At 40.2% G+C, this 22,383-nt stretch overlaps 1 protein-coding gene across 1 annotated transcript; it reads left to right on the forward strand.

Annotated features, from left to right (window-relative positions):
• Window positions 1–924: 924 nt before the first annotated feature.
• TEKT4 (tektin 4) lies at window positions 925–22,119 on the forward strand. Its single transcript, XM_063428935.1, has 6 exons — window positions 925–1,501; window positions 3,573–3,643; window positions 7,186–7,329; window positions 12,292–12,514; window positions 16,653–16,807; window positions 21,779–22,119. Exons 1-6 carry the CDS (start codon window positions 971–973, stop codon window positions 21,993–21,995), a joined length of 1,341 nt encoding a protein of 446 aa, XP_063285005.1. The 5' UTR covers window positions 925–970; the 3' UTR covers window positions 21,996–22,119.
• The last annotated feature ends 264 nt before the right edge of the window (window positions 22,120–22,383 follow it).

Genomic DNA, 22,383 nt, shown 5'->3' on the forward strand with positions numbered 1-22,383 from the left:
TCGGTGAATGTGAGTGTGTGTGTGTATGCCTGTGAATGTGTATGTTTCATTGAACGTGTGTTGGTTTAACAGTGTGTGTGACAATAACTGTGTATCTGTAAGTGAGTGTATGTCAGTGCATGCATCAGTGAGGGCATGTGTCTGTCAGGAAGAAAAAATTAGGAGAGGGGGGTGCCTGGTGGGGGGGTTCAGGGTTTTTATGTGAAGGGAGTGTAGGAACTTTATGTAAATGGGGTGCAGGGATTTTATATGAAGGGGTGTATGAATTTGATTGGTAGGGTTTTTTTTCCAAGTTGATATACAGTTTACAAAACAAATGTGGGTGTTTTTTACATTTTAAAGAAGGGGATGCCAAATACAGGGTGCGCCCCGGGTGCCAAATACTCTAGGTACGCCCCTGCTGGTAGTATAATTGCTGCGGAGCTCTGTAATACTCTGAGACACTCCAATAATACTGGGCTCCTAGAAAAGAGAGACATTAGGATAGCAAAGAGGGACATACGGATTTGGGTCCAAAATAGGGACCATCCTTCCTAAATAGGGATACTTGGGAGCTATGACACCTCTTGTCTCCTCTTACCCTAAACAAATGTTGGCTAACCCATCCAAGGATATTACAGCTACCTTTTACAGTCTGGCATCTGGTCTACCCCACTATCTATTTATCTATGTGTCTGTCAGATCTAATTATTATTATTATATATTACTGTATATAGTGCCACCATATTCTCTCTCTCTGTATATATATATTATAGTGTGAAAGCATACAGTTTAATAGATAATCAATGATTTATTTCCACAATGGTTGAAGTTTCGTTGCCTGGCTTTGCCATGCTGTCACTGTTGATGATACCCGTTGCCTAGCAACCGGTCTCCAGGCGCTGGAACGCCGTGCAGGCAGTAGTTGACAGCCGTTGCCCCGGTAACCGAGGCCCAGTCCGCACACACACACACACAGTGTCCGCTCGCCATGTCCGCCCAGGTGCTCGTGTCCAGCCCGCCGGCCCCGCAGAGTGTCCCGGTGGGCAGCCTGCCGGCAGTCAGCGTGCAGGAGGCGGCCAACACCGGCCAGCACTCCTCCTCCGGCCTGGCCACCGCCGGCTTCCGTACCGCCCGCTACCTGCTGGAAGAGTGGCAGCAGGGCAACTACACCGCCTTCTACCGGGCGTTCGCCGACCGCGACAGCTCGGAGCGGGCCAGGGGGGAGCACAAGCAGGTGGCGGCGGAGGCCGAGGCCCGAGCTCAGCGCAGCCAGGCCGATGGCACCAGGAAGCTGGGGGAGAGGCTGCTGGACATCCACTACTGGCGGTCGGAGCTGGCCAGGGAGACCGGGGAGCTGGCCGCCGAGACCGAGCTCCTCCTGCAGCAGAGAGACCGGCTGGAGAGAGCGCTGGACACCAGCGAGATCCCCCTCTCCATCTCAGCGGACAACCTGCAGTGCCGGGAGAGGAGGCAGGGGGCCGAGCTGGTCAGGGATGGGGTGGAGGTGGAACTGCTGCAGGTAAATTGTGGGGACCATAACAACAACTCACAGGATGATGGGACTTGTAGTCATCATCCTACAGCATCCCCCTGTCTGTCTGTCCTGACATAGGAAACATGTAATTCAGTAGCAGATCATCCAGCACAAAAGGACATTTAAAAAAAAAAAAAAAGTAAATTTTCCATTTTAACAGAGTCTCTTAAACCTCACCCACCTAAATTTAGACCAGGGATCCTCAAACTCCGGCCCACCAGATGTTGCTGAACTATAACTCCCATGATTCTTTAAATTACATAGATAGCCAGAGAATCATGGGAGTTGTAGTTCAGCAACATCTGGGGGGGCGGAGTTTGAGGACCCATGATTTAGACTATATTTCTAGTATACATGAAACCATGGATTGCTCTATACTTGGGATGTAAAACGTACTTATTTATTTACTTATTTAAAACTAAAAATTTTACTTTTTTGGTTGTTTTTTTTTTGACACATCAATAAGTTACATTGTATTTACCAAAACAAAACAAAAACGTAGAATTGGTCGTCCCTTTAAGATAAATTGTCTAATCATATGTAAACATGCAGGGTTATTTACTAAAATTGTCGGGAGTATAAAGTGAATTTTCGAAGTTAAGAACAAAGTAGCTGAACTAGAAGCATTGCTGACTTTAAGAAAATGTTCCAAGTTTGGCTACTGTGGAATTGAACTCGAAATTCACTTGGAGTTCACTTTTAATTCCTGCCAATTCATAATATAGAGAATAACATTAATGGTGGTATTTGGGTTAAGTACAGATTTGTAAAACTATAGCAACACTAAGAACCGGTACGTGCACATTCTGTCTGGCAATAATGTCACAAGTGTATTATATGTTAACGGACACACTAGAGTGCATATCGCCCCTCCCTAACTGCAATAATTACTACTGTAGGGTTAAGGGACCTGGGACACTGCACCCAGACCACTTCAATGATCTGAAATGGTCTGGGTGCCTCTAGTATCCCTATAATGTATTTTCACATTGGGTTCGCATGGATTCCATATATGGTAAGGTGGCATTTTAAATCCTTGCCACAGTGAATGAAGAATTCGAGCAGTGATAACACTAAATTTTGGTTATGCTTGCTGACATTCATGGTTGCTTCTAAGCAGCTGTGGATGTTTTATCACAGTCTGTTCTAATAGTGATGTACTCTAATTCACTTGAATGCAATTACACACTTCTATGTACATTATAGTAATATATGAATTATTTTGCAAGCCTATATATTTCCACTACAGAGTTGTGAGTTGTAGCAATAACATAGAAACATAGAATGTGACGGCAGATAAGAACCATTCGGCCCGTCTAGTCTGCCCAATTTTCTAAATACTTTCATTAGTCCCTGGCCTTATCTTATAGTTAGGATAGCCTTATGCCTATCCCACGCATGCTTAAACTCCTTTACTGTGTTAACCTCTACCACTTCAGCTGGAAGGCTATTCCATGCATCCACTACCCTCTCAGTAAAGTAATACTTACGGATATTATTTTTAAACCTTTGCCCTTCTAATTACAGACTATGTAATCTTGTTGTGGTAGTTTTTCTTCTTTTAAATATAGTATTCTCCTTTACTGTATTGATTCCCTTTATATATTTAAATGTTTCTATCATATCCCCCCTGTCTCGTCTTTCCTCCAAGCTATACATGTTAAGATCCTTTAAACTTTCCTGGTAAGTTTTATCCTGCAATCCATGAGCCAGTTTAGTAGCCCTTCTCTGAACTCTCTCTAAGGTATCAATATCCTTCTGTAGATACGGTCTCCAGTACTGTGTACAATACTCCAAGTGAGGTCTCACCAGTGTTCTGTACAATGGCATGAGCCATAATAATAGGAAGTATAACACCCGTCATATACTAAATATTTTTTCATTGTGAAAATGTTGGTTCAGTATTAAACTAGCTAGATCAGTTTTTTATTCAGTGGCGGAAGGTCTATTTTTTATTTTTAAATGACTGGCTTGCTTTATTGTGATAATAAAGTAAATTATCTTAATTGTAATCAATCACTAGTTTATTAGTTTTATATTCTTTTTTTTTCTCCAGGAAGTGGAATTAATAAGAAACATACAAGAACTTCTAAAGCGAACTTTGGAGCAAACCGTTCAGCAGATTCGGTATAAATTAATTAACGCAGCTGTTACATATTATATGAGTTATATGATTAGAATGCTTAACCCCTTAAGGACCAAACTTCTGGAATAAAAGGGAATTATGACGTGTCAGACATGTCATGTGTCCTTAAGGGGTTAAAGGGGCACTCCTTACATTCTGTTGTTGTTTCTTTTGTAAGAGTTTAGTAGATATACGCCCAAATAAAACGTGCTTGTAACTCGTTTAGCATGTTTTCTTTGGGGTATATGACATTTTGGCTTGCAATAGCTGCAGATCTAGTATCTGCAGCTACAGCACGCTCTCCCCTTCTTCCCCAGCACAGACTTTCTCATCTGTGCCAGGGAATAACCAATCGCAGGCTTCGTACAGAGAAGTATGTGGACCAGCCACACGTGTTACAACTCACGGAGAAGTCGTTCAGAGTAGGTGTTCTGTGCAAGCGCCTATCTTTGAGTTTAGTGCTGTCGAGCTAAACTACCAGGAAGTAACACCTTCCAGCTGTGTGACTGACAGCCATGGATGTTTTAGCGTTCATTTATAAGAGAAAAAAAAGAAAAAACAGGGTGCAAGGCAGTGGTGTACACACGATCCATGGGGTTTCACTGAGGGTTAATCCAGCCTCTAGTAACTGTCTCACTGACAGCTGCTAGAGGCACTTCCGCGATTCAGCTAGAAGTCCTTAGGAAAGTATTGAGTAATGCTTTCCTATGGACGGTTTGAATGCGCGCATGTGCATTCGGAGCTGAGAGGCGGATCGGGGTGGAGAGATCCCCAGCGCCAAGGGAGCCCGGCGCTGGAGAAAGGTAAGTGCTGAAGGGGTTTTAACCACACACACACACTCTCACGAACAGACGCATACACACTAGCTAACAGACACACACGTTTACTGACAGGCACACACTCAGAGACAGACACACATACACACTCACTTACAAAACAAACACACACTAACAGACACACACAAACTAACACACTCAGTAACAGACACACTCACAGACACACACACTGACACTCACTAGCAGACACACACTGAATAACAGACACACAAACTAACACACTCAGTGACACACACACACACACAGTAACACTCACTAACACACTTACTGACACTCACTAGCAGACACACACACTAACATACACACACACACAGTAACACTCTCACTGACATACACACACTCACTGACACACAAACTAACACACACACACACACACAGTAACACACTCTTTGAAACACACAAACTAACACACACACAGTAACACACTCACTGACACACACACATACACAGTAACACACTCACTGACACACACACACGATGTAACACACTCATTTTTTTTTTGATTATTTAATCCCCCAGCCTCCTTACCTTTGGGAGTGCTGAGTTGATTCCTTGGGGTCCAGTGGGGATGCCCGTCGGCCTGTCCTGCAGGCGCGCGAGGGAGCACTCTTCCCTGAGCGCTCTCTGCCCAGCTCCCTCGCACGCCGCTTAGTCCGTTATATATTTATAACTATAAGGCACCTCATTTAAAGGGAGAAAAAAGTAGTCGGATGCAAAACGTTAAGTATATATCAATCATCCGCCAACAATAAAAGAATTGTGTCTGTTTAGAATCTTCAGGACTTTGTATCCTTTCAAAGGGTTACTTTAAGAACCATAACAACTTTGCATCGTTGGAAAGTTTATTGTGCAGAATGAACACTGCAACCATTCTCGCTGTGATATTGGCTTATAACTGCAGTGTGCAAAATGCATAATATGTAAAACGTAATCACTACAGCTACAAGACAAATCTTAAACAGCTTGATTTACTAACTGGTGGCCTGGACTATATGGGTATTAATTTATAGAGCACTATAACTCATCCAATGTGACGAGTAGAGTTGGGAGTAGGGATAGACTACTGTCACATAAACTATACAGCTGGACAGTAAGATCAGACCCCGCAATCCAGAATAAGAGGAGATTGACTGGTTATGCGGTCAGGTGAGGTTGGCAGGCTACTGACCCTTTGTGCGCTAACTGGATGTCTCTATTTAGCTATGAACAGCCCTGTCAGAACTGAAGTGGTTATGGTCCTTGGAGTGTTTTTTGTTTTTTTTTTCTGGTGGACGAATAGCTCATTGAAAAATTGCTTGTTAATCTTTCATGATAGTTTTTCTTTAGATACAGTTACACAATACCAAAGACTGAATATTTTACACCTCACTGTGTCATTGGCACAGGATCAAATGTCCCATTCCTTGCTGTGGTTATCTTTTGTCTATATAAATGCTGTATTTAAAGGGGGCACACAAGAGATCTGAGCTCTTGTCAGGTTAAATGATAAATCTGAGTTGCCAAAAAAAGGTTTCTCCTTAACTTGTAAACATGAACCCATATGTAAATGACATGAACGTATTCCAAAATGATCTCATGCTTGATGTGTCAAAGCACCTGTTGTTTCTGGAGGTGTGGGGGGGTTGTTTTTTGGTGACGTAGTAGGTTTATCGATATTGCCACCACTTTTTCTCATCAGAAAAGTTTGTTTTAATGTCTCCTTTCTCTCGCTCTGAATTTGGATGCCATTTCTGAAGAGTTCTGTTCTGTAATAAATGGCATTTAAGCAGAGAAAAGCCAACACTTTTTTCAGCATTTTTAGACCAATTCTATAAATACTAACAGATTAAAGACCAGAAATACAAGACATTTTTCAGAACACTTTCCAATAACGTCCCCCACTGTGCTGATTACCTCGGGTTCAGTACTAGTAATTCTTTGTTGTATACATCTTGTGGCTTTATCTGTATAAATGACTGAAGGAGCAATGCTAAGGTGCAAATATTTCTGCATTTATCTATGACAAAGCCACTAGTCTCTAAGTACTACCCCTCATCTCCTACTCCCAAGAGGAAGTGGTGACAGTATCAGGTCTTAGCCATCTGCTGTTCCATTGAGGTGCCAACAAAGGGCATTTGAAGGCAGTTATCCTGTTGAACTCTTTTGGAAATGGTCAATTAACACAAGCTCCCTGTGACTCCAAGGCCTTTGCCAGTTTGGTGGTGCCAAAACAATTGATGCCCCTCACTGCCATACAGTTTTCCACTTAATCTTTTAAATATCATTAGGGAACTGAAGCACAGCTACAGACCAATCCCAAGTACTTCCTGATTTCACATCAGAACTTCGGCATATATTCAGGCTGTTATTGGCTACTCTTCTGTGTCCCCTATCTCTCATTGGCTGTATAATCCAGAGATGTGGTTGAGGCAGCTGACGTAAGCCAATCACAGAACAGCAGTAAGTGCAACAATAGCCTTGCAGCCTCTGAAATTGCTTTAGTATAGTTTTATCCTATAAGCAGTTCATTAAACAAACAAACAAAAAAAAACACAGATTTCCTTTTAATGGCCAATTATAGTATAGAAACAGACCTTTGAGATGTTCTTCCTCGAACTTGTTGATTTCCTGCATCTCAACCCTTTGTTTTTTTTAAATGAGACATATTTTCTCTTATACCGCTATGTTGATTTCAGGCATTTCTAAACTGATTTTTGTTGTCTCTTTAGAATGAATCGAACTGCTAAGGAAACTCTGGAGATGGATTGGTCAGATAAAGTCGAGGCATATGAAATTGATGATAAAAACGGGAGATACAATAATCAGAGTACAGAGATCCAGTTTCACCCAAACTCCTCTAAATACGAAGACAAGTAAGGAGAAATCAATGAGGGGAAAGCTTTCGGTCTATAATTATTTTGCAGCCCTATTACTGATAAATATAAATTTTCTTGTTTGTTCCAAACATCCCTCCTTTAGTTTCCTCTCACGTATGTTTAACCTAGAATCATACCTGGTATATATAATTTCCTCTTTTTCTGTGTAATACGCATTTTACATGTAGTGTACCTGCTTTGCTTTGTACAGTGGTTAATTTTAACAATTATTGCTCACCATGTTTACTGTTTAAAACCATGCTTGTATTGAAAATTTAAATATATTACAACCCTGATTTCTTCAGAGGATGTTGCGTCTACCAGGGTGCCATCAGAAATTTCTGGGCCCCTTGCACAGCTCAAGTTCTGGGCCCCCTGCACAGCTCAAGGTCTGGGCCCCCGGGTCCCACCCTTGAATCCGCCCACGGGGCCCACCCTGTGTCTACCCACAAGGATTCAGTGTGTGTGTGTGTGTGTGTGTGTGTGTAGCGAATGCAGCGTGTGTGTGTGTGTGTGTGTGTAGTGGATGTAGTGTTTGTTTGTGTAGTGGATTCTGTGTGAGTGTGAATATGTGAGGTAGGATGGCCTAAGGGCTGCATTCTGTAAGCAAAAATTAGTTTTTTTGTTCTATTTTTTTAAATTAAAAAAAAAATAAAAAATGTATTCCCTCCTCCATGTCTCTAACCTGTAGCAAGGGAGGAGAATTGAACACCATGGTGGTCCGGTGGCAATGTGCATGCTCAGCACACATGATCTTCCAACATCTCCTCTTTCCCTTTCTTACTTGAGCCCAGTCTGAGTGCCGTGCGGAGTGTTGCCGTGGTAACCCGCGGCAATGCTCTGACAGCCAGGGGTTCACCAGAGGTGGAGAGAGGAGCTGCCAGAAGCTGAAGATTGTGTGTGCTGGGCCCCATCTTTTCTATACATGCAAACAGTGGCCCTGTCAGAGACTTTGTTTTGCCGCCTTTGGCGACTGATTACATGATCAGAGGAAGACTTTGTGTCCACGAGCAGTCTGGGCCTCCCGGGACTGCAGGGCCCGTGACAACCATTATCATGCCCTCATGGCGGCCCTGTATGTACTTATCTCTGAGATGTGGGAAGATTGGATTTGTGTGAATTTATCAGCCAAATGATTTTCTCTAGAACTATTCACTAACCTGACTGATCCATCTTGATGGATCGTTCCTGGGTGTAATTTCAAATTGTTTAAGATGGATGCATTTTAACTCAGGACATTCAGTAAACTAAGTTTGGGCGATATTCAGGGACGTTTTAGCAGCGAGGCAAACAAGGCATTTGCCTTGGGCAGCATTTTCCAGGGGGTGGCAAAAAACGCGCCCCCAAATGCCCAGGGCAAATGCCTTGTTAGCCTTGCGGCTAACAGACATGCTGGGCTGCCGGTCGGGCTGATGGGCTGGGCGGGCGGCTGGCGTGGGAGCTCTTCCTCTGAGCGGTCTGCTCAGCTCCCTCGCGCACCACAGAGTGAGGCTGGGAGCTGGAAGATGACGTCATATTCCGGCTCCCAGCCTCACTCTGGAGCGCGCGAGGGAGCTGAGCAGACAGCTCAGAGGAAGTGCTCCCTCGCCAGCCGCCCGCCAGCGCCGCCCAGCAGCCCGCACGCCAGCACCGCCCGCCCAGCAGCCACTGGACCACCAGGGAGAACGAGAACTACCCCCCCCAGCATTCCCAAAGGTAAGGGGGGGGGGGGGGTGTGTTTAAAAAAAAAAAAATGTGTTAGTATGAGTGAGTGTGTGTGTGTGTGTGTTTGTCTGTCTGTTAGTGAGTGTGTATGTGTGTATGTCTGTTAGTGTGTGTGTCTGTCTGTTAGTGAGTGTATGTGTTTGTATAAACAGTGCTGGTATACCTAATGTAATGCCCAGGGGAGAGGGAGTCCGACTAGCAGTAGGTCACTCAAAAACTGGAAAAATAGGGATTCACTAAAACCTATACATAAATGGAACACTCTGCTATAGTATGCTCCTGGTATGTGTGTGTATGTCTGTTAGTGTGTGTGTGTTAGTGTGTGTGTGTGTGTGTGTTTGCCTGTGAGTGTGTGTGTGTCTGACTGTGTGTGTGTGTCTGTTAGTGAGTGTGTGTGTGTGTCTGTGTCTGCTAGTTTATGTCTGTTAATGACTGTTAGTGTGTGTGTGTTTCTGTCAGTGAATGTGTGTGTGTATTTAGAATGCGGGGCGGAGGGAAGGGTTGGGTGTGGGTGGCGGGGAGGCGGGGGGGGGGGGGGGGTGCCTGAGTTTTGTCCTGCCTGCCCAGCACAAAACCAGGATACACCACTGGCGATATTGCTATATATATGGTAAAAGGTAATCAAATGGTAATTCTTCATTGTGCATGTAGCCAAGAAGGGTGAGATCCCAAGGTGCTGGAGAAAACCACTCCTAAACATTTGGATACTAAACTGTATGATGGCATCAGGATACCCTAGGCAACAGATCAACTACAGTAACCTTATGTTGCTTAGAGTTCCCATTCATTTTGTTGCCCATACTCATCTGATAGAATAGGAGTTTTAAATTAAAATACCTGTCTCTATTAATTAATCTTGTACCACTTTTCACTGGATGGGCCAATAAAACAATAGAAATTAAATATTTACAATTTTTCCATTAGCAAGATTTATTTACTAAACCACACATTGAACGGAAGTTAGGATTTGTACAAGAATGTTTTATTGCCTTAAAATACGCTTGATATTTTTGGCTTTTCTGGTCTCTCCAGCAGGTGGCAGAACAGCATCATACATATACAACCACAGCATTCACGAGACAAATAGTAAATTAAAATGAGCTCTGTAGGGACCTGTGTTCTCATTTAAAAAGACGTCTAAAGGTTCAACATACTTATTAAATATATTTTCATTTAAAGCAATCTCTAGAATTGCAGGAAAAGCACATCTTCAAAGAACACTGCAAAAAAAACCAAAAAAACAGAACAAACATTAAAAAGTATTTTGAAATTTGTCGCACACGTTCATCTCTACGCTGGTTTTAAATTAAATTAGCTCTGTAGGGATGCGTGTTATCTTTTTAAAGTGACATCTAAAGGTTCCGTATACATAGTAAAAATATTCTCATTTGAATCAGTCTTGAGAATTACAGACAATGCAGGAAACAATATAACCATCACACATAAACAAAGAAACACAGGAATTGCATTTTGAAACATTTGTCGCACACATTCTTTTCCATACTGGTTTTTAATCCAGGGGCTTTGACGAATTAATGAACTACCCCAGGGCTGTTTTTGCAAAACAGCATTCCACACTAATGCATTATAAATGATTAGTCTCTTTATCACACTTTTCAATATATTAGTATTTACAAGGCATTGTGGCATTATTACCATGGGGAGAGGGGATGGTGTGGAGTCACCTCTATTAAAAGATAAGAGTTATAGAAAGCAGAACAGTAGCTACACTTTGATATAAAACATTGCTAAAAACAATAGATGACTTGCAATCAGAGCAGGCGCAAAGCAGTCATTTAAGAGAAGATTTTCAGCTCTTCACAGGGAGGAATTAAGGAGATGATTTTGGCTGCAAAACCTTTAAAGCGATGTTCGTTTGAGGCAAATACATACCATTTTCTTAGAAAATGTATATTATCATTGTATTTGCATATTCATATTATAATTTGCCTTTTTGAATATGTCTGATCTTAAAAATACTAATAAAAAAGTACAAATACGAGTGCTTGCTTTTTTCAGAGATCAATACTACACTTTTATGTAATTGGAATAGCACTGATGGCTCAGAAAATAATGTAGCATTGATTTCTAACTCCTTAACGGTCAAATATTACACTTTGTAGTGACCATAATCTGACCCCTATAGATTTAAAGCAAATGGAGAAGTCCTTCTTAATTAGTTCCGAGAGTTTAATGCAACCCTGAACAACAAGTTCTTATTATATTGTCCTTAGAAGGACACCCTAAAGTTGATATAAATTTATAATTTTTTGAATGTCAGTGTATTCTCATTTTACTTTTGATGACTGCCTCCCTCCTCCTGCTGTATGCTATACAAAAATCTATAAAACATACTTTTATTACAGCATTAAAAAGGTATTCTTGGTGCAGCGGGTCCTCCTCCAGTGAAGTCATCAATTCTGATGATTTTTATCCAATCACAGAGAAGTCCTGATTCTAATGTTTTTTTTTTTATGTGAAGCACTAGCTGTGTTCAGCTTTGGCATGCTGTGCAAAATTACACCAAATGTAAAGGCCTTTGAAAATCAAGGATCTTAAGGAGGAAGCAGATTTACTGGCTGGTTAGTTACCTTTCTGACAGACACTAGAGGTGTGTTTTATCAAAATGTAAACATTGTCATTTCTCCAAAATAGCAATGTTTTAAATTGCCATTTTTGTAGTATGTGCTATTAATCACAGTGAAAGGCCAATGGTATGGTGAGAGCATCAGCTGGTGTTCTTAGCTTATCACCCTCCGCCAAGGCAAATCTGCTGTGTGAATGGTGGCTGGAAGAAGAAACAGTGGAGACAGTTGTCGGTTCCTGGGGACCAACTTTGGATTTGAAAGCAAGGTGGCATCCAGGCCCCCTGTCCCAAAAGCAATTTCATTAAAAATGTTGTTGTTATGGGGCATGACTGTTCCGTTAACTCTTTGATTTCTTTAGTTAAAATTCATCTTTTGTTTGCCTGGGAATTTTCTGCTGGGAACATCTGTCACTACATCAAACAGGAACTTTCAGCCTATTAGCCACAGATATTCCCTGAATCAATAAATAGAAGCAATATCCACAGTTCCAAAACCTGCTTTTCCCTGTATATCCTGAGCACCATGACCTATTCACTGTAGTAATGCACATTGTATGTTCTTGATCACAAGCCAATATTATCTCTTTGTTGTATATAATTCATTTGGTTTAGCCAACCTTCCAATATTAAAGACTAGTTAATAAACCCAAGTTTCTGCATTCTCTCAGTACCACCACGCCTGACTCTTGGGCCCAGTTCAGCCATGACAACATATACAAAGCTGAAAGAGAGAGACTGGCCTCAATCAATCTGCGTTCCCTGATCGACAACATCCTTCAGGATACTTCACAGGACATGCGTACCCAGTGTGGCGCCGTAGACCATGCCTTTGCAAAGCGCTGTGAGGAAGTGGAAGATGCCAGAAATAAATTAGAAATGCATCTGAAGAAGGTACTTCTTAATATATTGTGTTATTTTGTACATGTGCACGGCTTTCATCAGAGTTAACCTTTTGACAGTGCGAGGGGTAAGTAGTGCAAATGTGCAATGGTGAAAATGGGCAGGGGAACCGAGTTTGTGGTTTAATACCAAAAAATGTTTAATGCCATCTCTTTTGTTTTTCTGTGTGCGTGTCTTTGACAGTAGGTGGCGCTGCTTGCCCTGTCATGAATCTGAAACTGCCTGGGTGCAGTTTTTACTTGGGGCAAAAGACACATAATTTCTGTGATCCTGTTTAAAGGGACACTATAGGCACCCAAACCACCTGATATTAATTTCAGGTGTTAGCTGTTTCTTTAATATAATCCCTTATAATATAAAAGCCACTGCTTTGTCGACTAATACGTGCTGATTGTTTTCTCTTAGGTGAAAGTTCAGGCTGTTTTTACAATAATACTTTCAGGTGATAGGTACCACTCCAGTACTGGGTCCAGGTCACAGTGACTTCTTGAGTTATTAGTAGCAGCTTATAGAAGCTTCTGTGATAATGATTTGGGTGATAATCATGCCTGCTTGATTATTAAAGGGTCGCTCTGGACTCCTAAAGCACTTTAGCTTGCTAAAATGCTTTAGGTGTGCAGAGTGTGTTCTCTTTTTTCATTTTAGAAAAAGTGCAGATTTTAAGAGAAATTAACATGGTTACACACTCTCCAGCTGTCAATCAGATCGCCGGTCCTGTTACTTCCTGGTTGTTTAGCTCAGTGGAGCTAAACTCAAGAGGCAGCAATTGCCCAGAGCACCTGCCTTGGAAAGACATCTCATTGAGCTGCATTGGGAAGTCTGTGATTGGAAAGCCAAATAAAGTGTGTAAGGGGAGGGATTGTAAAGGTAACAGACTAGATTTCTGCAGCTTTTACAAGTGTGTACAGCTTTTATATTGTTTATAGCTATACCTCCTGTTAACGTGTGCATGTTTTCATGAACTGACAGCTAGCTTTTAGGTAATCGTTTCAGGTGAAAGCTTTCTCCGGACGTGATTTCAGAATGTAGTAATTTCCCGAATTATCTATCTCACATGATAGCTTTTTCTCTGGTATATTCAGATAATAACTGTTCATCGGTTCATGATTTCAGTGAATAACTGCTTTCTGGTGGATTCACATCTCAAGTGATATTTGTTATTCTCACTCGATACGATTATTGTAATAACCTTACAGCATATCTCACCCTGAGCTATTAATAGAACAATGTTTTTCTGTGTTACGAAAGGTGCGACAATGCTGTGAGCGGATGATCACTGATCGTAGATGTTGTTAGCAAACATCTATTTTCTGTACCCCTCGTGTTGCTCCTGCTATTAGAATTAATTCAGTCCCATATTTTCTCTGGCCCTTTGGCCCCTGTCGCATTTTGTCTTTAGTTTCCATAACAACCTTTCTAGCTAATAGGAGAATTCTAGATCATTATTACAAATACCCAGTACTATTTTACTTATTTTCTGTCTCATGGTGAAGTTGAAGCCGTTTTGGACACAGACCCTCTTGATACTGATTTAATTGGGGACCTAGGTAGGTGATAATGCTTTGTTCTCTATATTTTCTTGTGATTGGCGATTTAAAGGTACACTATAGGAACCAAAAAATATTTAGCTTAATGAAGCAGTTTTGTTTTTTGATCATATCCTTGTAGTCTTACTGCTCAATTCCCTGCAATTTAGGAGTTAAATCACGTCGTTTATACAGCCCTAGTTACACCTCCCAGCATGTAATACAGGCTATTAACAGAGCAGGAGATAAGAGGTTCTAAATTAAACACACTGCAATAAAGGAAGTTTCAAATTTAGTTCTCTCTTTACAGGAAATGGAGTTGCCACCCCCACCCCACCCATTTGCAACTATAATATTCACCACTCTTCTGGGAAGACTTTCTACAAGATTTTGGGTTGTGTCTGTGGGAATCTGTGCCCATTCAGCTAAAAGAGCATTTGTGAGATCAGTCAGTGATGTTGAATGAGAAGGTCTGACTCACAATCGGTGTTCCATTCATCCCAGAGGTGGTCAGTGCAGTTGAAGTCAGGGCATTGGTGCAGCCACTTGAGTTCCTCCACACCAGACTTACTTACTCGTGCACAGAGGCACAGTCATGCTGGGACAGTAATGGGCCTTCCACAAACTGGGGACACAAAGTTGGAAGCACCCAATTGTCTAAAATATCTCTTGTATCCTGTAGCATTAAGATGACCCTTCACTGGAACTTAGGGGTCTAGCCCAAACCCTTGCAAACAACCCCAGACCATTTTCCATTCTTTACTAAACTTTACAGTAGGCACTGTGTATTCCACTAGATAGCATTTTCCTTGCATTCTCTACACACAGGTCCTTCTATCACAGGGGTTTAGAACTCAGTCCTCAAGTACCCCCTACCAGTCCAAGATTTAGATATTACCCTGTTGTGTCTATAGTGTTTTTTTTTCTTTTCTAAAACAAATTGGACACAACTGGGTGATCCCTAAATTCTGGACTGGTAGGGGCTATTTGAGTGCTGAATTGGGAACCCCTGTTCTATCAGATTGTCAGATAGTGAAGGATTATTTAACACTCCAGAGAACACATGTTCACTGCTCCAGAGTCCAATGTTTTATGTGCTTCAGTACTCCGTGCCCTCACTCTGCGAGTATACGTGGCTAGCACTTTATGGTTGGGCAGTTGTTGCTCCTAGATGCTTCCACTTCTCAATAATAGCACTTACACTTGACGAGGGCAGATCTAGAGTTGTGGCAAAGGTGGCCTCCTATGACAGTTCCATGTTTCTAAGTCACTAAGCTCTTCAGTACGACCCATTGTACCACCAGTGTTAGTCTATGGAGATTGTCTGTGCTGGATTTTATGCATCTGTTGGCAGTGGATTATTATTATTATTGCCATTTATATAGCGCCAACAGATTTCGTAGCGCTTTACAATATTATGAGAGGGGGGATTTAACTATAAATAGGACAATTACAAAAAACTTACAAGAACGATAGGTTGGAGAGGACCCTGCTCAAACGAGCTTACAGTCTATAGAAGGTGGGGTATAAAACACATTAGGACAGGAAATATCTGTCAAATAGGGTGGGAGTAAAGCAGAGCTGGAGGAGAGAGTAGAGTGCTTTGGGGGAGCGCAAGAGACAGGTATGTGAGGTAGAGGTTAGTCTGGGACGCCATAAGCTTTCCTAAAGAGATGGGTTTTAAGGCACTTCTTAAAAGATGCAAGACTAGGGGAGAGAGTCTGATGGCGGTAGGCAGGCTATTCCATAGGAAGGGAGCCGCCCGCGAGAAGTCCTGCAAAAGTGAGTTGGCCGTACGGGTGCGAACAACGGGCAGGAAGTGGTCATGGGCAGAGCGGAGAGACCGAGAAGGGGCATATGGATCTGTGAGGAGATATAAGAGGGGCTAGAGTTGTTCAGTGCTTTATAGGTGTGAATAAGTACCTTGAATTGACTCCTATAAGATACAGGAAGCCAATGTAAGACCTGACAGAGGGGTGAGGTGTGAGAGGACCGACTAGAGACGAGAATCAGTCTGGCAGCAGCGTTCATTATGGACTGTAACACCTGAACTCAGTAAGCAGTATGGGTGTTAACATACATAAAAGCATATGCAAGGAAATTCACTAAATTGAGAATTAAAAGGGAATTTCCAAATTTATGCAAAAGTAGCCAAACTGGAAGAATAGCTGACTTAGAAATGTTTTCCAAGTCAGCTATTTTGACTTTAAATCTGATTATGGAATTATTTGCATGCTTTTTTTTTTTCTTTTAAAGAAAAAAATAGAATCTAAGTTTTTGTCGAAATGTTTAGGTTATCTGTTTGTTACAAGGATTCCGTGTCAGTTATTGCATTACCCGTTTTACAATGCAGAGCCATTTCAGTACAGTGCTTGTACCAGGTACCAAGCACAGCCACCCTGTCTGTGTAAATAGTGCTTTGAATACATTAAAGAGACTTCTGCCTGTGAATGGCAATATCCTTGCAAATATTTGAGTTTCTTCAAATGCTTATAGGCAAAGTTATTGGTTAAATAAAACTCAGTGAGGCTGCCTAGGAAAAGATTCATGAATAATTAAATGCATTTATCCTTTTTCACTTTTTATTTTATTTATTTTTACAGACCTTGGGTGAAATCGGGGACCAGGAGAACAACATTGCGTTTCTCAAGCAAGCTATTAAGGATAAAGAAGCACCAATGAAAGTTGCTCAAACAAGACTTTACCAACGATCCTATAGACCTAATGTTGAGCTCTGCAGAGATCCCGTTCAGTTCAGGTATGCTACGCATGGTGGTGACTCACATTTGGCACGGCAACTGATGTGGTTTCAGTCTCTCAAGATGTTCAGCCTGCCATTTGTCTGGCTTACCGTCTTGAAAGTCTGACTCCACGGCACCTGGAATACCAAATGACATGTAGAACTGTACTAACAAATACGTGAAACATCTGGGCTATTATCTTGCAAAATCTGGGTTCGAGAGCCAGGTTTTTTTTATTTTTTTCTCCACTGTGACAAGTTTATTCCTAAATTAATGAGTGAGACATCTATTGCTCTGTGCTGAAGTGTTTGAAGATTGATGAGATGGCTCTTAATAACATGTCTATGCCAATTCTAATCAGACCTGACTAGCAAGACTCAAAGGGACCGTGACTCATGTTTCAGCAGCGTAACTCTGTCCATTGAGATAAGTTCAAGTATTGTTTAATTTCATAGTATTATGTTCTATGCAGCTGAAACGGTTTATACTGTTGCTAACTTAAAATGGATTTAACTTGTTGGTGGAATATTTGCCTATGAGGAAAAAAATGCAAGCAGGTTAGCTCTGCCTCAGTATTTTAAGTTGTGCGGGTCACTACTAGCAGTTAAAATAATAATAAAAATAATAATAAATATAAAGATTAATTATATACCCAACAATTTGCATTGGCTGCTATACAAGTAGTGAGAAGTTTGGGTTTCCTCTATCTCTAAATGTAATTTTACATCCATGTACACCTCCAAGCCCATCATAGGTTGGGGAGATGTGTTACACCTTGATAAAGGTACTAGCATAAACCAGTAAAAAAAACTAATAAAAACACATCTGTTTGTATTGTAAAAACCTATAATAATGTATTATTCCACTGCACATCAATCTGAAATGTAACAAGTTAATAAGGGAATACAAAGCTGTTTTATTGTATCCAGGTCTTCTTCTCCAAAAATGTTTGTTTTTTCTGTGTTTGGTTCTTTAAATCTGGTCTTACTTTATTGTGCAAGGTATGTTTTACATTTACTAAAAAAAAAAAATAAGGATATAATTGTAGCTAAGGGGTTGTTTAAAATTCTACTATACTTACCGACACACTTCCAACCTTAAGTGCCATGATGCTAAGTCCTTATGAGCTTTCACCAGTGATGGAACGCTAAATGTTTGGGGACAATTCTACTGCGGTCCCTTATCTAATGCAAAATTTTACTTATGGTCAAGGCAAAAAAAGCATTTTCTGTTTATACGCTGTGGTCCCAAAACATTTTATTCCTTTTAAAATTCAAGAGTTTTCTAATTTAACATATTGGGGTAGAAGCTACCAAAGGACCATATCAACCTCCATCAGTGATGTGACTTTAGAGAATCTTTAATTTTTAATCTCAGAAAAAGAACCTTGGGAATAATGTACGCAAAATGATATCAACGTGAGTACACTCTGAATACTCTTGTTTATGTGATGCATCCTTCATCACTCAAGTACTCAATGGGTTGAATGCATGCATACATCTTGGGTTTAGCTTTGGTTATATTGTTCTACGGTTTAATACAGAAAATGGAAGAATAAAGTGGGGTGGGCACTCCCTTCGCGGGTTGCGGAGGGAATGCCCACCCCACTTTATTCTTCCTTTTTCTGTATTACATTATTTGGGGTTCATGCCCTTGGATATCTCGGTAACTCTTCAGGGGGAACCAGTGGCGTCTTTGGACAACACTGCTATCTCCTTTCTCTTGTTTTGTACTGTTATACACTTTGCTGCTGTATGCCGTAGCTTTCCTTCATGGGTATATATATATATATATATATATATATATATATATATAAGTGGGTCTTCATACTTTCTGTCAAGTTAAGTCAATAAGATAACTGATTTTTTTTTTTTTACTGTTAGACAGTAGTGTGATAGACGTACAGTAGTCTTTTTTGCTTCTTTTGTTCTATCTAAAAGACCCTACTCTCAGGAATCATCATTTCATTCCCACACGGGAGAATTTCCTTTGAAAATTAGGTCTTTGTGCACACACTACAACAATGGAGTTGAAAATGATTCTGAGGCCGTAATCTATAAAAAGAAATTGCTAGTGATTTCTTCTCTTTGTGTGCGGAGTGTATAAATTCCTCGACCTGTGTTTAGACTGCTACGATCGCTTTAATAATCCAGATGGCACAATTGTCACGCACATCGTAGTCATCAAAAGTGTATTTGCGGAAGTGATTAGAACACAAACAGATCTTCTACAAAATCAAAATGACATTGTATAAGAATGGATTTCCAGGAAGCCCCCTAAAATTGTTTCCACGGTTTCTCTATACTTACTGCCATATAAATACTAATATAGTCATTCATGTGGGTGTGAGTTCAAATGGGTTAATGATAGCCTCCTCACTAGCCACAAGAATAATAGAAGAAAATAATCTCTATGCACACTCGGACTTTTCATAAGAATATAGCCTTGTTTCTATATTTAACTCCCAAAGGATGACAATGTCAAAACGTGCACATGAGGGTACATTGAATCTAAAATAAGAAGGAAGCTTGGTAACGATATGAAAGTGATAGCGTAATAATCGAATAACCACCTGCTTCAGCTTAGAGCTTTATTGATCGTGTGTAGCAAGGGTCTTCATACATTAAAAGAGGAACAATGATCTATTTGAATATCTCCTAAAATGGTCATTGTTCTTACAATTCAAGTGTAATTTGAAGCTACCGTTAAAAGTTACAAAATCTTAACTGGACATGTGCCTTTTCTACAATTGGACAAATAAGTCTAAAGATTTAATCTCTTCAGATCTATTCTGAACTTTTGGTCTAAGCGATGTCCAAGTAAACATGGTCTGCTCCTCCTCTCCTTTTGAGACCACTACTGTAGACCCAACGTATTCAGCTTACATCAAAACCAACCATCCTTTACACCATCATGGACCTGTGCCTGGGTCTGTTAACACTTCCTCTCTCTATGGCTAACTTCTGCAAAAAAGGAAAAACAATTTAGAAAAAAATTAAAATAAGTATTTTAAAAAGTAGAAGAGAAATTACAGTTTGTACTCCATCAGTTATATTGCATAAAATGGCTGATAGTAGCAAGATGGCTGACAGCAAATCAATAGCAGGTTCCACATGTTATCACTAGCAATATCCACCGTTACTTGAGATTTAATAGCATACGGGAGACAATTAGAAGGAAGGTGAAGCTTCTGCAATGGAAATGCTAAAGGCTAATTCCTTCAGTGATTACCCTCTCCCTTCTAGGAAAAAGGAGACAATCCTGAAATATTGACATGCCTTGTTTACTACGATTATTAAGCCACCATAAGCCTGGACATGCTCTCTGACCATTGTGTATCTTTGTTTAGCCGCCCCTGAAATCCTGCTAGATCCCCGTATATATTAGAACTGCAACTATCGGACCCCATAGGTATAGAATAATACAGTTTGCCAATACATATAACCACTACGCTGTAACAGTAAACGGCTTTGCTAATGCGTGATCTTCGAACAAGCAAGTCTTCAGACACAGAGATCACCAGGTTTGATATACAGTGAACTTTTGCAATGACAGTTTTAGAGAAAACAAAACTAATCAACACAGAAGTTTAAACAGTGTGCATTACAAGATAATTGCTGAATTTCTGAGACACAAAATCATCATTGGAAGGAAGAGAAATATGTTGCTTGGTTGACCTGTTGACTCTCCCAGTCTTCAAATTGCTGTGTCTGTCAATTGGTTTACAGCTTCCAATAAACCCAGACCACCAAGTTCTGAAGCTTAAGCTTATCTTGGTTAAAATATTACAAATATCTTACTCTCCAGGTGAATAAATAAAGTGACAAGAAAACTTGTGTTTGTTTCCTGTTAGCTAAGCTTTAAACTCAAATTGCTGGTCTTTGATGCTTTTATGTAGATCCACTGTTTACATTTGTGGACCCACTTTTTAACTCATTTGACCAAAAAAATCTTACAATATGTCCTTTTTTTCTTAAGTTAGGTTAAAAAACATACAGATAAACACTTAGGCACCCAAATACACACGCAGGCATTTTTTCTAGACACAAGACTTGTGCATGATGAAAACACTTGGTTCAGCCTAATTAAATAAAGATATATTGTTTGGTTAGTCTGAAATTCGTTCATAGGGCTCAGATTATTTTCAACCATGCAAAGGATTTGGGAAAATGTTTTGGATGAACACAAAGGGTGCAAAGCTGCAAAATATATACATGATATAAATATTATATTATGTGTATATTCTGCAGTACACTGATCGGCACATTTTCCTGCTATTTGGTTCACAGATCAAGTGAATTGGAAAAAAAAGGACGAACAGCAAAAAAACAAACAAAAAAAACCCAGTAATATATATTTTTTTAATTTAAAATTTTTATTACTTTTCCTCCTTTTATATTATAGTTTCTTTTTCTTTTTTTTTTTTTTACTGCTCTTCCTTTTTGTTTCCATCTATTGATCATCTCTCACTTGATTTGTGAATAAAGTAAACATTTAGTGTTTACTAAATCATCTTATTTTACATCAATCATCTTTTTTTTTTTTCTTCCCACCAATCATCTTTTTTTATGGCCATAGACAGAATTTCGAATCACAAAACGAACGAACATGCTCGTCCATTGCCCAGTTTGTTTGTTTGTGATACATCCATGGCACTTCCGAGTTACGGAAATCAGATGACCTGCTGAATGCCCGAAATTGGACAAATCCCAGTTCGTTTGATATCGAACTAACAAGTCTAATAGACACACATACTGGTACATACAGGTACACATGCACAGACACACACATTTTTATAGACACGTGTCACTTCCTACTGCCGTAAATGAAAAATGATGCCACTCAGAATGCTTAGAAGATGATAACATCCGAAAATTCTCTACTGATTCGTTCATCTAAACAATAAGGAAAAAAAAACTATTGCTATCTGTCTTCATGTTTTACTTGAATATTTTTATTAACTTGTCTTTATTTACTTTTTTTTAAAGGTTGATCAGTGAAGTTGGAGAACTCACAGATTCCATTGAGGTTCTAAAAATGAAACTGGAAAATGCAGAACAGTGTCTTATAAACCTGGAGGACACCAGGATGTCACTGGAGAAAGATATTGTCAACAAGGCTAACAGCCTGTTTATTGACAGGGAGAAGTGCATGACCCACCGCACTCGTTACCCTGTTATCATGAAGCTCTCTGGATATCAGTAGATATTTTGAAAGAAATAGAAATGATTTATAAAGAGCTTGATTTTCTCATTGAAGTGAATTGAACTCAATAAGCTATTTATAAAGAAAATTATTTCATTTCCGAAGTGAATCGAAATGAATAAAGTTTATGAACTAATGCATTGTTTTGTATCTATTATTCTTGCATCTAACTTTTGTAATTGGCAGTGTAATAATACCACAGCAAGCTTAAAATCAGATGATTGGTACAATTTAAGTACCAAAACCGCTTCATCCCATTCTATGGGTTATGGTGCTATGGGTCTTTGGATGCTCCGCCCCCCCCCCCCCCCCCATGTTCGTTCTAGACATTTTTAAGTGGTTTGATAGAAAAATCCTGGTACCCAAAGCACAATACAAATATAGTGCA

This window comes from Pelobates fuscus, chromosome 8 (genome assembly GCF_036172605.1).
Source record: "Pelobates fuscus isolate aPelFus1 chromosome 8, aPelFus1.pri, whole genome shotgun sequence".
In the NCBI taxonomy this organism is placed as follows: domain Eukaryota; kingdom Metazoa; phylum Chordata; class Amphibia; order Anura; family Pelobatidae; genus Pelobates; species Pelobates fuscus.